This window comes from Gossypium raimondii, chromosome 5 (assembly GCF_025698545.1).
Source record: "Gossypium raimondii isolate GPD5lz chromosome 5, ASM2569854v1, whole genome shotgun sequence".
Lineage (NCBI taxonomy): Eukaryota > Viridiplantae > Streptophyta > Magnoliopsida > Malvales > Malvaceae > Gossypium > Gossypium raimondii.
In genome coordinates this window covers 24859908-24875114 of record NC_068569.1, presented here as the reverse complement: position 1 = coordinate 24875114, position 15207 = coordinate 24859908, and the positions used below count along the sequence as shown (strand labels likewise).

The following is a 15207-nucleotide window of genomic DNA, read 5'->3' as shown; positions in this document are numbered from 1 at the left end:
AAATGTACAACCATTTCTGGTTTTGTGCGGAAGCAACTGGGAAAGCATAAGGTGAAAGAGGTTAAAACTGGAATGAAAAATGAGCATATTCAAAATTGAGATTTCTATATATGATTAATTACTTAATTGAAGCTCATGGATTATGTCAAATCGGATGAACTCTGTATGGGAATCCCAAATCGATATAACGGTTGATGATTTAGGGTGATTATGAAGTAATGATTTTGTCAAATATAGATATGGAATTCTTTTAATCCCAAATCAACAATCGATATGTCGATTTCGGTTTCCAATAGCTAGTTATGTTGGAATTTTGGTATTTTTTATATTTTTTAAAATTTTTATTTTTAAAATTCTATGTTTTTTTATTTAAAATATAAAAAATAATGTTAAAAATTTTATGTACTTTTAAAAGATAAAGACTAAATTAACAAAAATTGTATAGATAATATTTATTTTAGAGGAAAATTTTAATGAACTTAGACTCTCACATGAACAAATGGTAATTGAAAGCTTGAATTCCATTGTACATGAATTTTAATCCAAAAAAAAATTAAATGAGCTTGGATTCTTAGACAGAGGAAATAGTAATTTAAAGGTTGAATTCAATCTTGCACTTTCATTTCAATAGTATTGTTTTCAAAGTTTGAATTTGAATTCTACTTTCGGGAGTACAAAATATCTTACCATTACACCTAACACTTGTTGAATATTGACACAACCCAAATATTGTATGAGATCTTTAATCTTAATTATTTATTCAAACTTGAAAGTAAAAAAAATATATAAATATATTGAGAAACAAAGGTAATGGCCAATGGGTGTGGTGTTCCATAAACAGTTGAACTAATTAGGTTGTGTGTATAATGGAGGTCTATATTTCTCATACCCAGCTGTATCCCTTCCAACATTGCATTCTTACAACTTTATACCAACAGACTTCCACTTTTGACAACAATACAAATAAAAACCAAAATCGGTGGATTCTTGTGATTCCAATGATTTATGATTACGTATTTGACCATTTTGATGTTAGTTGGATCCTACCTGTCTCACTCGTGTATTATATGATAACAATGGTAATTATTTTCATTCATAAATTATAATGCATGCAGCAATTCATTTCGTCTTTATAATATTTAAATTTGAGTAAATAAAAAAAAAACTAATGTGAGGTTAACAATTTCCGTTAATAAAAACTTTGGTTTAAAAAGTCTTATTCTAGTTTTTTATATATAAAATTTCTCAATTATTTAATTTAAATCTTAATGCTCTCTAAAGTGAGTTTTGACATCTTCTTTAAAAACCTACTAGGTGGGAGGAAGAGCTTCTTGTTTTCATTTCATAAATTTAAAAATTTACACATCTATTTGTACATAATAAACCTCTAACTTGATTTAAGACTTTCGGATTTAGGACGGTCAAAAATGACTACGGGTTCCACGAGAGGAATGGACGAGTTTTGCTTTTTAGGGATTTTAGGTTTTTTTTTCTTTTTTCTATATTCATTTTTGTTGAAAATTTTTAATTTAAATTTTGACTAATAGAAAGTAAAGAAAATTTGAGGGTGGTTGATAGGAAATAAAAAAGTAAAATGAAAGAAAATGAGCATGAATTTCATTTAATATGAGAAAAAAGAAAGGATAAGTTAATAAGGAATGCCTGCTGTTTCTATACAATATTTGCATTGCTTCACTTCATTAATTTACACCTAACGAATATCCAAAATTAAATGAAAACTACTCTCTAGTATTTATCGGCTTCCAAAACAAAATTCACAAAACCACCCATCCAATTTATAAATATATATAGCTGGAATTCAACTCAAGACTAAAATATATTATGCAAATTGGTGTTAAATAGATATTTAATTATTATTCTTTACAAGTCAAGACGGGTATAATAATTTTAAGCATATACTATTTTATAGATCAAAACATTAATTAATCAATTAAAGTGATATATATATATATATATGAATGTAATTAATAAATATTTTAAATTTAATAAAATAATAGGTTTAATATAATATTTGGTATTTAAACTTGACACTTTTTCTTAAGTTGGTACTTAAACTTTTTGGGGGTCCAATCTAGTGCTTCAATTCGACTCTTTTTCCTAATTTGGTACCTACTCTTTTTTTGTTCGATTTGGTACTTGTCAAACGTTTTATGAATTACTCCAATATACTAACAATGTTATATTTTATGATGTAGCAAAAATAATCAATTTATAACCGACATGTGATAGATTATATGATTTTTTTTGTATTTTATATGCTCAATTAATTTTAGTTTTATTAATTGAATACAATACATTTCTTTTAATTTGGGTTTTTAAATCTTATATTTAATATTAATTCATTAAGTATAGCTCAATACCTATTCTTTTAACATGAATTTCCTCTAATACTGACAATATTTTTAGCATAACAAAGAAAAATAACATTATTAGTGTTTTTGCTATTTGTATAACATTTAATAAATTTAGGCACTAAATTGAACTTAAAAATGTTTAGATATCTAATTAAAAAATACTAAATTCAAATACCAAATTGGCCCAAAAGATTTTAGGTCCAAAAAGACAATAAACCAAAAGAATATAATAAAATTAATTATAAAGCAAAAGGACAAAAACTATAAAGAAGAATAAAAACAAAGGTAGTAATAATGGAAACAAGTGCAGAACAGAGCCAAATCGAACATTTAGCCTTCCTGTTGTGGGTCCCGACACAACAATCAGCCCTGGCACGTTCCTATGTTCTCTACTCAATTTCGCTGTCTTTTGTCTTTTCTTTATTTCAAACGGTCCATTAATTATTATTGTTATTTTAAGTGAAACAATAAAAAATATATAAAACAATTTTGAGTTTTTAAAATTCGAAAAACTGTGGAAAGGGGCCCTCAAAAGGACAGCAAAGAAAAACCAGACAGCTTTGGGTTTGCTTTAAGAAGCAAAGGAAATAAAAAACCACTTGCCCAATTGGCGAGGGTCCCATCTATTTGAATCTGTTTGTTTCTTTTTTTCAATTTTATAGGCCGGCTTTTTTCTTCTTTTTTTTTTAAAGAAAGAATTGTGGTTTTGATAAAATAACAGCCTGTCTCTAGGGCTTAGACACGTGGCAGAACCAGGGTCACCGTTATATATTCCGGTAAATTTAAAACTATATTCTCAGCATATAAAATAAATCAAAATAAGAAAATATATAAATATATATAAATTCATATAAAATAAATCAACATTATTGGTAATGTAGGAAGATGTGGATTTGAGTGTATTGAAACGAATAATTCTTCTATTTATAAGTTGGAGAGGAACTATTGATAATTTTAGGCATTATATCAAAAAGCAGATATTCTGGAACCTATAATGAAGTTGTTAAAAAAAAACTAACTTTAAGTGAAAGGGAAAAAATAGGGTTAGTTGTACCAAACATATAAAATTACCATTTATATTTTAAATTGAGCTTCAAATTTTAAAATGTTCTAATTACATTTTAAATTATCAATATTTTATCAAGCGGACTTTTCATTATTAAAGCTGTTGATTTAACAATTAAATGACAAGTAAAATATTATATATGACGTAATTTAAGATTTAAAATAAAAATTTTAAAGAAAAATAAAATGTTGCCGCATAACTTTTAAATTTTAAAACTAAAAATAAAGTAAAACCAAAAAGAAATAGAGTGAATCATAATTTCGGTAAAAGATTCAAAATTTTAAAATTAATATTTTACAACATTCAATTTTTCTTTAAAATTTTATTTTAAATTATGTACATAAATTTAAACGACTAAATTAACTAGATAATTTTATTAATATAACATATAATAAAATATTTTAAAATTCAAAGGCGAATTTAAAAGGAATATTTAATTTAAAGATATTTGATGTAATTAAGTCAAGAAAGTATGCTATTACTACTATATATATATATATAAGAGGAAATCCTAACGCCTTCCTTCACACACCTCTTCTTTTCTTGAAATTATAAAATGATATTAATTTTTAATTCTAATTGAAAGTGAATTTTAAATTTGAAAAAGTAAAGAGAGTAAATTTCTAAAAATAAAGACTAAATTTTAAAGCACAGAAACTTAAAACATATTCTGCATTTAACATTGTTACTCTGTAATTTAATTTTAAAAGTAAATAAAAATCATACTTAAAAATGTAATCATAGTTGAAGAGAAAAGAAAATAGAGTAGATTAGATTTTAGGAAAAGTAGATGAATAATGTTAGTTCTTTTTAAATGTTTAAATTGCTTTTTATGGAGTGAGAATAATAACTAAACATAAAATCAAAGTCGTCAACCAAACAATGTTATAATTTGTATGGTCTTCATAGACATCGTGCAAAGGGGTTTTTCCAATGAAGGATTTGACATTATCTTAGCTTATACCGCACATTGTTTCCAAGATTAATAAAAGCATTCATCAATTAATTTCACATTTCTCTAATTACCAACCAATATCATTTTGAATTATTATTTGCTTCATTAAAGGTTTCGAATCAATTTGAGTGATCTTTGATAAGATTTGCACCATAACTCTTCTATTGCCCCATGGAAAGTTGTCTCTCTTCTTTTTTCCCTACAACAAAATATGTTAGAATTAATATTTTAATCCACGTTATCCTAATTTTATTCACAATTTCGTGGTTATATTTTGTTCACAATTTTATGGTTGTCTGTATTTTTTTTTAGTCTTTGTTTTGTCAAGTTTATCTCTCTTTTTTTTTTTAAATTCGGTGTGATTTTATTTTACTTTTAAATTTTAGTCATATTCTAGCACATATGTGAGATTTGTCAATATAAAGATGCCACTTAATCTATTAGGGTTTAAGGTTTTCTCAAGAGGGTTAGTTAGTATAGATTATGTGTGCTTAAACCATTAAGATGACAATCCTAGGAAGTTATCACAAGCTAGACGAGGCCAGGAGATAAGTCAATTGATTAGTTAATTAGAGGTCTGAAAGTAATAATTGGTTAATCGATAACTAATCCACCCTAAAACCCTAACCAAAGTTAATTACAAATCCTGAAGCGAGTTAATCTTCTTGATTGGTTATTTCATTTAAATCGTTTATTTATTTTTCCTTGTTTATTTATTTTAGTGAATTGATTTATCTCTTTAATCTACTTTATGGTTTATTGTAATATAGCAATTAATTACTACTACTTAGATTTGTTATTGTAAAAAGGTTTTCATAATTTTTTCCATCCTCCTTGGGTACAATTTTAGAAATACTTCCAGAGTATTTCGTTGTACTAAACCATATTACAATTTGACCCATGCACTTGCAAACACCATTGTTCTTATATTTTTGGTGTTATATTTTGCTAACTCATTGATAGGTGGTCAATTATGCAAAATGGTTGGTTTGACAAATTTCTACAATCATGTGTATTTCACATGATTTCCAACGTAGGCATAACACCCAACAACCAATAACACAATAACTCTAGATCTATATTATCATCTGTTCACCCATTAGAAGGTTGGTTATTAAAATGACATCCTCTAAAGTTATAGTTGGGACAAACAGCTTTAGTAACATTTTAAACTTAATTATTGTATGTCTCACTAATAAGTTTCCCCTCCGGTCTCGCATGCATCCATATAATTTTTAAGATTATAAAATAAAGTTTTATAACAATAAAATACAATTGTAAAAGAATGTAATAAGAACAAAATTGAAAAAGAATGATGAGAAAATTTTCCATATTTAAGATTTAATATATTACATGGTATTTCTAAAACCAAGTAGAAAAACTAGAAAATTAAGGTTTTGTGTCCAGTAAGATATATTTGAGGTTTTAATTTTCTTTAGAGAGGACTGTAAGTCAAGAGGGTGAGAACTTCCGATCTTCCTTATATCAATAAAAGTTTATTAATCCTAAAATAATAAGAAGTTTCTATTTTAAATTTATTTTCAAGAAATTTAAAAATTATCATTCTTTTTAAAATTCGTTTTCTAGATATTAACAGTCAGTTTTAATTTCTTAAAATAAAAATATTTGGATGCAATATGATTTTATGAAGAGTTAATAAATTTAACCAACTAATTTTAACAAAGAGTTGTCATTGGGCCGATGGTGTGCTTATGGATGGAAAACGCAATATTTGTAATCCCAAGTAAGATTTGCAAATTGCATACCTCACGATGATTCCTTTTTTGAGTTAAAATTCAAATTTTGAAACTTTATAAACAAAATGATGACACCTCAAATTTTTTATAGTTTGCTTTTCCACCTCAACTTATTTAAATTTAAATAATTTTCTTGTTCTTCCATTATTGGCTGACACACTGCACGTCGAGTGTTTGAGTACCTTACGTGTATGGATTGGAGGGATTGATTACCAAAACAAGCGCCAGGATTGAAAAGAAAAAGAAGAAAATTAGTGAACAAAAAGGGAAACGCAGCGCATAAGGAGTGGCAAAGATAGCGGTTTGGAAATGGAAGAGGAACAATGTCGGGGGGTCCACTCCTTAACTCACTCCTATTAGACAAGCTAGCTGTCATTCCACTCTCACTCTCTGTTTCTTCCATTTTTAAGCCCCCTCTTCTTCCTTCTTCCCACTCTTCATTCTTCTCCCTTTCTTACATCTTTCATTCTTCCTCTCTTACTTACCCATGGCCCAGGAGACTCTTAACTCTGAATCACCACCCGCTGCCCCCGCCCAGGAATTGTCTGTGGTTGTCGAGAAGCCTCAAGTTACTGAGAAAGAGCCACAACCCTCCGCACCTGCTCCCCTGCCGGAGCCTGAGGTTCCCGAGAAGCCGGCTGTTGTTGCTGTTGAAGAAGAAGCTGTTGAAGTTGAGAAGCCCAAGGTTGAAGAAAAGGAAGAAACTAAGATAACCCAGTCTGTTTCCTTCAAAGAGGAAACTAATATCGCTGGTGAACTTCCTGAGCCTCAAAAGAAGGCCCTTGATGAGCTTAAGCAGCTTATTCAAGAAGCCCTTAACAACCACGAGTTCACTGCCAAACCCGAAGCAGAAGAAAAACCTGTAGCTGAGCCTGAGCCAAAGAAAGAAGAAGAAGAAAACAAGGAAGAGAAGAAAGAAGAAAAAGAGGAAGAGACACCTGCTGCTGCAATTTCAGAAGAACCCAAGATAGTAACGGATGCACCCGCCGCTGTTGAAGTCAAGGAAGAAGAGAATACTCCTCCTCCACCACCACCAGCCGAGGCTCCCGCGGCCGAAGTGGTTGTGGTGGAAACAGAGGTCGCTGAAAAAGCGAAAGCCGTAGACGACGATGGCGCCAAGACGGTGGAGGCGATTGAGGAGTCTGTAGTCGCTGTTGCCGCTCCTCCAGCAGAGAAAGAAAAGGAGGAGCCCTCCGCCGAAGTGGCTCCTCAATCCGAAGAGACCAAAGAAGCCCAAGTTCCTTCACCTCCACCCGAGGAGGTGTCCATATGGGGGATCCCACTTCTCGCAGACGAGAAAAGCGATGTGATCTTGTTGAAATTCTTGAGGGCAAGAGATTTCAAGGTGAAGGACGCATTCGCTATGATAAAAAACACTGTCAGCTGGCGAAAAGAATTCGGAATCGAAACCTTGCTCGATGAAGATCTTGGGAACGAACTAGAAAAGGTTGTTTTTATGCAGGGGTTTGATAAAGAAGGTCATCCCGTCTGTTACAACGTCTATGGAGAATTCCAAAACAAAGAGCTGTATCAAAACACTTTTGCTGATGAAGAAAAACGGTCCAAGTTCTTGAGATGGAGGATTCAGTTCCTGGAAAAGAGCATCCGAAAACTCGACTTCAATCCTACTGGTATCAATACCATGGTTCAAGTGAACGACCTCAAGAATTCACCTGGACCTGGTAAAAAGGAACTCAGACAAGCTACCAACCAAGCCCTTAACTTGCTTCAAGATAACTATCCCGAATTTGTGGCCAAACAAGTACGATTTTTTAACTTTGTCAGATCATTTCTGTTTGCTTGTTAAAGTTTGAACTGATATAGATGTTGGTGTTGGATTTTTGAAGGTGTTTATCAACGTTCCATGGTGGTACTTGGCTTTCAATAGGATGATCAGTCCTTTCCTGACTCAGAGAACCAAGAGCAAGTTCGTATTTGCAAGTCCAGCCAAATCTGCTGAGACCCTCTTCAAGTAAGTGGATTTCCATTCATTTCCTCCTTTTAATTTTGCTTGTTTCATCAAATGGTATTCCAAGACCTTCTCATATAGGAATCTATTTATGAACATTGGTATCATTTCATCTATGACCATAAAAAGGGCCCTTGAACAAGTGTTTATATTTATTACTCTAGACATTAATTTGCCGTTTATTGCAATATGTTTGATTAATATGAATGGATCTTTAATCATAAATAAATTATTAGTTTGTGCATAGTGTTTCATATAACTTAAAATTTTTTTGGGGGTAAATATTAGATATATTGCTCCGGAGCAAGTACCAGTTCAATATGGTGGACTGAGCAGAGAGGGCGAACAGGAATTTAGCGTGGCCGATGCCGTCACAGAGGTTACAATCAAGCCAGCAGCGAAGCATAGTGTTGAATTCCCTATAACTGAGGTATCGTTTGTATCATTTTACTGAAATTATCAATTCAGTATACCATTCATGTAATAACAATATATGGTATTTGAATTAGCAGAATTGTAATCTGGTTTGGGAACTCCGAGTAGTGGGATGGGAAGTCAATTACGGAGCCGAATTCGTGCCGACCGCCGAAGATGGGTATACCGTGATCGTATCGAAAACAAGGAAAGTTTCTTCGGTGGATGAAACCGTGATCTCCGATAGCTTCAAGACCGGTGAGCCTGGAAAGGTTGTTCTCACCATTGATAATCAAACATCAAAGAAGAAGAAACTCCTTTACCGGTCCAAGACCAAGCCTTGTTCTGATTGAAGCTTTGAAATGATCAATGGGGTTGGATTTTGTTTTCTTCTTTATTGGAAAAATTATTTTTATAAATTTAGAATCTTTGGGGATTTATTTTTATTTATATATATTTTTTAATTAGTTAATTGGGATTTTGGTTTTTTATTTTGGTTAAAGATGAATCTGGGATGAAACTGTGTGTAATGTGGGAAAAGGAACTGTTTTGTTATTCTGAAAACTCTTTGTTTCTAAAGTTTGTGTAAATGTCTTCCTATTTTGTTCACTAATCATTTATTATCCATTTTATTTATTTATTTTGGTTTTGTCATCAGAGATCCAAGGATTCATTTTCTGGATTTGATGCATACTTCTACATGGATCTAATCAACCTAGAAAATACAGATTCTGTTTTATCATTTAGTCAATATTAAACTAATTTCTTAATTAACTTCGCTTGCATTATTAAAAACACTTAAAGTTTGATGAAATTTTCAGGCTTCACAAATAAAATTTTAATGTTCTTGCTTTACATGAATCATATATTTCAGATGTTACCTGTAATTGATTCAAATATCTATGAAGTTTGGGATGAGAATAAGGATGGCAGAAGATGGAAGCGTGAAATGCGAGAGAGTTTGGTGTGAAAGGTGAATCATTTATGGGGGCGGGGTTTGGCATCTTTCCATCTCCACATTTAAACCATGGAATTGATTCTCGTAAAATATTTGAATTTGATTTGAAATTTATTAAACCGAATTACACCCCTAATTCCGATGCAATAAATTTTATTTTTACAAACTTCAACTTTCAAAAAATAAAACAATTTGCATCTTCATATTACATTTATATATTTGTTATAATCTATCCTATATATAAACATTTTAACTGAATTCTAAAATCTAATTTAATAAAACAATAAATATTAATTTAAGAGATTTTTTTAGCCTTTTAAATAAAATCCAAAGAAAATACATGTTTATGATGAGCTCAACTTTAATAATTTGTATCATCCTTGATAGCTTTTACATTTGAAGCATTTTGGTGAACTTCTAAATGTATGGATTGTATCTTTTATACTATTAATTGAGTTGGTGTCATGAGTTAATTGGGCACTATTTTGATTAAGAAAATTACGAAAATATTATTCCATAATTAAATTAAATTATTTTATTTTATGGTACTTTAGTCTTTTATTTTAACAAAAGCCTATAAAATATTCATATAGTGGTATTTGAACCTATGTTGATTAAATTAATAAAACTTTAAATTTATCACTCAACCAAAATTTTATTTTAAAAGTTTCATTTATATGTTTTATTTTAATATGCATAATTTATTATATCTCTCAATTGTATATCTATACTATTTATAAAGCCTCTGATTGAGCTAGTGTCACGAGTCATCTAGGCACCAACTCGTTTGGGAAAATCACGAAAATAAGTTATATTATTTGAGGGTACTTTAGCCTTTTTAATATTGTACATATTTCATATGTTATTGTTAATCGGTTTTAAACCTTATGTTTTATTATTTATTATATGTTCTAAATACATATATCGTGTGATATAATTTCTAATATATTTATAAATATTTAGCATGAGTAAATTTCATAAAATAAAATATTAATATCACTTCTTAAAAGAACACCAAACTCCAATTCCTTTTATTCTATTTTGATATAATCCTTAAAAAAGTAATATTGATTTAAAAGATAAATATATAAAAAAAGCATTCTCTTTTTATAGAATTGTTAAATTATTTTGAACATAGTAATTGAAATAATGAAAAATAATTGGTGAGCATGGCTGTCCGTATGGGGCCCAACCCCAAGTGTGAATTCAATCCTTCTTTTCTATAATGCTTTATGGATTGAGAATAATACAGTTGGGTTTGTAATAATACCACATTCCCCACAACCACCTTAATTTAAAACATTCATAATTCATCCCATTTCATGATTAATCATACATTCTCCTTTACATATAATTCATAAAATTAATCTTTATATCTTTCAAATATCAACAAAACTAATATTTATTGTTTAAAAAAACCGGCTTAACCTATAAATTAGTGCCTAAATTACATGCTTTTTTCTCATCTTGATACAATTAAATGGTTATTCACACCACACACGCACTAACTACGCTCAAAGGGAGCTGCCCAAATAAAGGTTTACCATTTGCTCTCTCAAAAGTTTGAATCTGAGTAGGTTCTACGGGTGAACAATCTTTTACCACGAAACCAATCACGAGACTTCCTATTAGTTCAATCGTTAGTTAAACAATTAAATCTATTCTTAAAAAAGATAACCAATTAAAAATTGACATGTGAAAAAAGTCAAAAAGTGTTATTTCCTCTTTTCTATATTCTTTTTAATTTTTAATTTTTCTTTCTTCAACACCAAATTAATGGATGAACCAATTAGGCCACCAATTTCCAAATTGATTAAATTGTCCAGTTCGATTAAATAAATTATTAATGGTTGAACTAGTTAAGCCACCAATTTTCAAATTAATCGGTTCAATTGGTTTTTTTGTTGGTTCAATGGCTTGAATACTCATTTGACCCTTCAATTTGACTCCCAACTTGGTATTTATTATTTTTTGGGTAAACTATCAAAATAATCACTTTTATTTATTTCAGGTTACTCACTTAGGTTTGAAATGTTACATTTTAGTGACTTACGTTATCATGTTGTAACATTTTAGTCATTGAGCAGTTAATTACCATTAACGGTGTAACAGTAAACTGATATGGCACGTTAAATCATCATTTCAAACAAAAATTTTATGTTAAATTATATAATTGGTCCCCATATTTTTTCGTTTTAAGTTAATTTATTCTGATCTTTTAACTTTTCTTTTATTTATTTTTTATTTTTCATTCCCTTCTACTTCTCCTTTTGTTTCCCTCCTTTCATTTCTTTTAACGTAGTTTTTCTATGTTTTTCATTTATTAAAACTAGTCTCTATACTTTATAAAGGTGGTTCCCACTATTTTCTCTTTGAAAACAAAAGAAAGTGGAAACATGTCATGGGAGGAGAGCAACAAAGAAACCCCACCGATGGTATATCTGGAAGACTATCGAGCGAGAGACAAAGTTTAGAGAACGATAGAGGAGTTAAGGAACATATTGGGATGAGTTCTCCAACTAAAGATCACTTCTTTATCGAAAGAATCATGAGGCCATCTTTTGGTGTCAAAAAAGGAGAAAAGGCAACCAAGCTAAATGGCTCCAAATTAGGCACAAAATTTGATACTATTGAATTTTACCGACATTATATATCGAGGCGAAGAAACATTGAATCCACAGAGACTAGTTATCCAATTTCATTTTTTTTTCCTGTGACTAGAATCACTGTTGCAATAATATCCATCGTATTATGGTCTAAACTCTTGCAAAATACAGATTGTAACTTATCCTTTTCATGATACTCTAAATGAAATTTCATTAGTGGTTTAATAATATCAACATTAGAAATATTCGACATTGTGTTGGGTTGACCCATCGCCTCATAAACATTAAATTTTACCACCTCACCGTCGAATTCCATAGTGATGGTTCCACTTCGAACAACAATTTTTGCACGTGCGGTACTTAGGAATAGTCTCCAGAGTAGAATATCAGAAGCATTTTTTGAGTGTTCGTCCTCCATATCGATAATGTAAAAGTCTGTAGAAAAAATTAGTTCATTTACCTTAACAAGGACATCTTCCAACACCCTTTCTAGATATACGCATGATCTGTCTGTCAATTGAATAATCACCCTTGTTTCTTTCAAAGGACTCGTGTTTAGCAATTTAAAAATAGATAAAAGCATTAAATTAATAGATGCTCCCAAATTACACATGGCTTTCTTTATGCCAATATTACCTATTTTGTAAGATATAAATATGCCAATATTACCTATTTTGTAAGATATAAAAAACATACCTTTGTCCTTACACGTAGGGGGATTTTCCTTTGTAGCACTGTAGAAACATTTTCTCCTACATTCACCCATTTGTTTCCTTGAAGTTTAATTTTATCGGTGCATAGTTCTTTAAAAAATTTTGCATAGAGTGGAACCAGTTTAATTGCATCAAGTAAAAGAATATTGATTTTTCCTTCCAAAATGTCTAAAGAATTTCTTTTTCCTCTTGTTCCTTTTTAACTTGGGCTCCCTTCCAAGGTAGGGGGAGGTTCAACAAATGGTTTATGTGGTGTCGGCTTTCTGGGAGCTGTTGGTTCGACTTTTTGTTCTTCGTATTCAGCGTTGTGGTCATGACTTGTGTCAGACACTAGTTCTGAATATGTTCCATCTTTTACGGTCATAGCACTTGCATCTTGATGTGGGTTTGGCTCAATTTGAGATGGTAGTTTTCCTTAGTTTTCCAAACGATGGACTGTGAGTGTTAGCTTACTTATTTGTTGATCCATTTCTTGGAGATACGCTTCAATCTTTTGTTTGAAACTTTTCGGTGCTAGCGACTAACCTTTCTACTATGGTTTTGAGAGATGACTTTGGAGGTTGATATCGTTGAGGCAGAGGTGGTCTTGGTTGATATGGTTGATTGTATCAAAGATTTGATCCATAGCTTAATTTTGGGTGGTCCATTCACCTTGCATTATACGTGTTCGAGTATGAATTATAGCGCATTTGAGGTGGCCTTCGGAAGTTCCCAATGGCATCTACTTGTGCAGTTATGTCCTCAAGTAAAATTAGACATGAGTTAGTAGGATGAACAAGCTTGGCACAAATCCCGCACAACCGAGTTGGGTTCGATTTTCCTATAAGCATATTTTTAACTACATTAGTAAGTTCATCAATCTTATCTACTATGGAAGGAGTACTTAGCTTATGAACCCTTCTCGTAGGTTCCATAGGTGGTCGATACTGTTGAAAATTTGCAGCCATAGTCGAAACTAATTCCCTAGTTCTTTGAGGAGTCATGTTCACAAGCACCCTCCGATAGCGACATCAATTATTTCATTTCCACTGGGAGTAACCTCTCATAAAAATATTGTAAGAGCGATTGTTCAGACAATTCATGTTGTGGGCAACTTGCGTACAACTATACTCCTCCTTAATTCTACTGCTCGAGCTGCTAGGAAAAACCTGTCAAGAAATAATTAAGACATATCAGTCCAAGTATTAACAGATCTCGAAGGTAAATAAAACAATTATTCTCTAGCAGAGTCGGCTAGTGAAAAGGGAAAAGCTCGGAGTTTAATTTGATCCTCAGTTACTCATTCTGGTTTCATGCTTAAACAAACCATGTGGAACTCTTTCAGATGGTATGGGGTTTCTCGTTTTAAAATTACGAAAAGTAGGCAATAAGTGTATTAATCTCGATTTTAACTTGAACGGTGTTTCGCCCACCGGATAAGTTATGCATAGCGGTTGTTGTTCATTTGGTGCAGCTGCAAGTTGGCATATAGTTTGATCTACCATTTCGTCTAAATCTTCAGATGAGTAAATATCTTTGGTGCAAGATCCTTCTTCAAAGTCGGGTTGTGGTTGTTTATCGCGCTGAATAGCTTCTCTTTGAAGTGTTCGCGCCAACTTTTCTATTTCCAGTTCAAATGCTAGAGACCCCGATTCTGACCTGGTCATAAAAGAAACAAACAAAAATTAGAAAATTTCACTTATCCCCGACAATGGCACCAAAATTTTGATGGGCGTCGAAACCATCAAATATAAATTCCTACGACAAAATAATACTAAATAGCAGTATAGAACAGTAGGGTTGAATCCACAGGGACTAGATATCCAATTTTGTTCTTTTTTTCGTGACCAGAATCACTGTCGCAGTAAAAGTCGTGCCCACGACCTGTGCGTAGCAATGCTGAAAAATAAAAAAGGGGGTTTAGTTTATAAAGATAATAATATTAAAAGAAAAGAAATATATATATATGTATATAAAATAAAACAAAAAAAAACGTGATTGTAAAATAAATAAATTGAAATAAAATAAATTAGTATATAAAATATTTTTAAAACTCAATCTTAGCCTCGGTATACTTCGAACTTGAACCGATCCTTGAAAAATGATTTTTTTCTTTCAACCGATAAGTGGGTTATGGTAATTGAGGACGCCTCAAATCGCTAACTCTTTCTCTCGTAGTTGATTTTGGTACGGCTTGTAAATTGACTCTTGTTGAATTTCTAACCACGTGGCATGCACTCATAATTTAAGACTTCGAATGCCTTGTGATCTTAAAAGCCCAACTTGAATTAATGGCCTTAACCATGTGGGTCGTTTAAATCCGATCACTATCTCCCTTGATAGAATCCAACTAGCTTTTTCCAATTGAACATGTCAATTTGTTCGCGGGATTTTGAATACAGCGCAACCGACTCC

At 31.3% G+C, this 15207-nt stretch overlaps 1 protein-coding gene across 1 annotated transcript; it reads left to right on the top strand.

The window, feature by feature from the left end:
• Positions 1-6528: 6528 nt before the first annotated feature.
• On the top strand, positions 6529-9149 carry LOC105770298 (patellin-3). Its single transcript, XM_012591432.2, has 4 exons — positions 6529-7915; positions 8001-8125; positions 8411-8552; positions 8635-9149. The coding sequence occupies exons 1-4, from the start codon at positions 6641-6643 to the stop codon at positions 8887-8889; spliced, it is 1797 nt and encodes a 598-aa protein (XP_012446886.1). The 5' UTR covers positions 6529-6640; the 3' UTR covers positions 8890-9149.
• Positions 9150-15207: the final 6058 nt, after the last annotated feature.

What these genes read in the sequence shown, in the direction of transcription:
- LOC105770298 (XM_012591432.2), top strand. Translation starts at nt 6,641, where the DNA reads ATGGCCCAGGAGACTCTTAACTCTGAATCACCACCCGCTGCCCCCGCC. An exon ending in CCGAATTTGTGGCCAAACAA is followed by an intron (nt 7,916 to 8,000) that starts GTACGATTTTTT and finishes GGATTTTTGAAG; the next exon opens with GTGTTTATCAACGTTCCATG. An exon ending in TTGAATTCCCTATAACTGAG is followed by an intron (nt 8,553 to 8,634) that starts GTATCGTTTGTA and finishes TTGAATTAGCAG; the next exon opens with AATTGTAATCTGGTTTGGGA.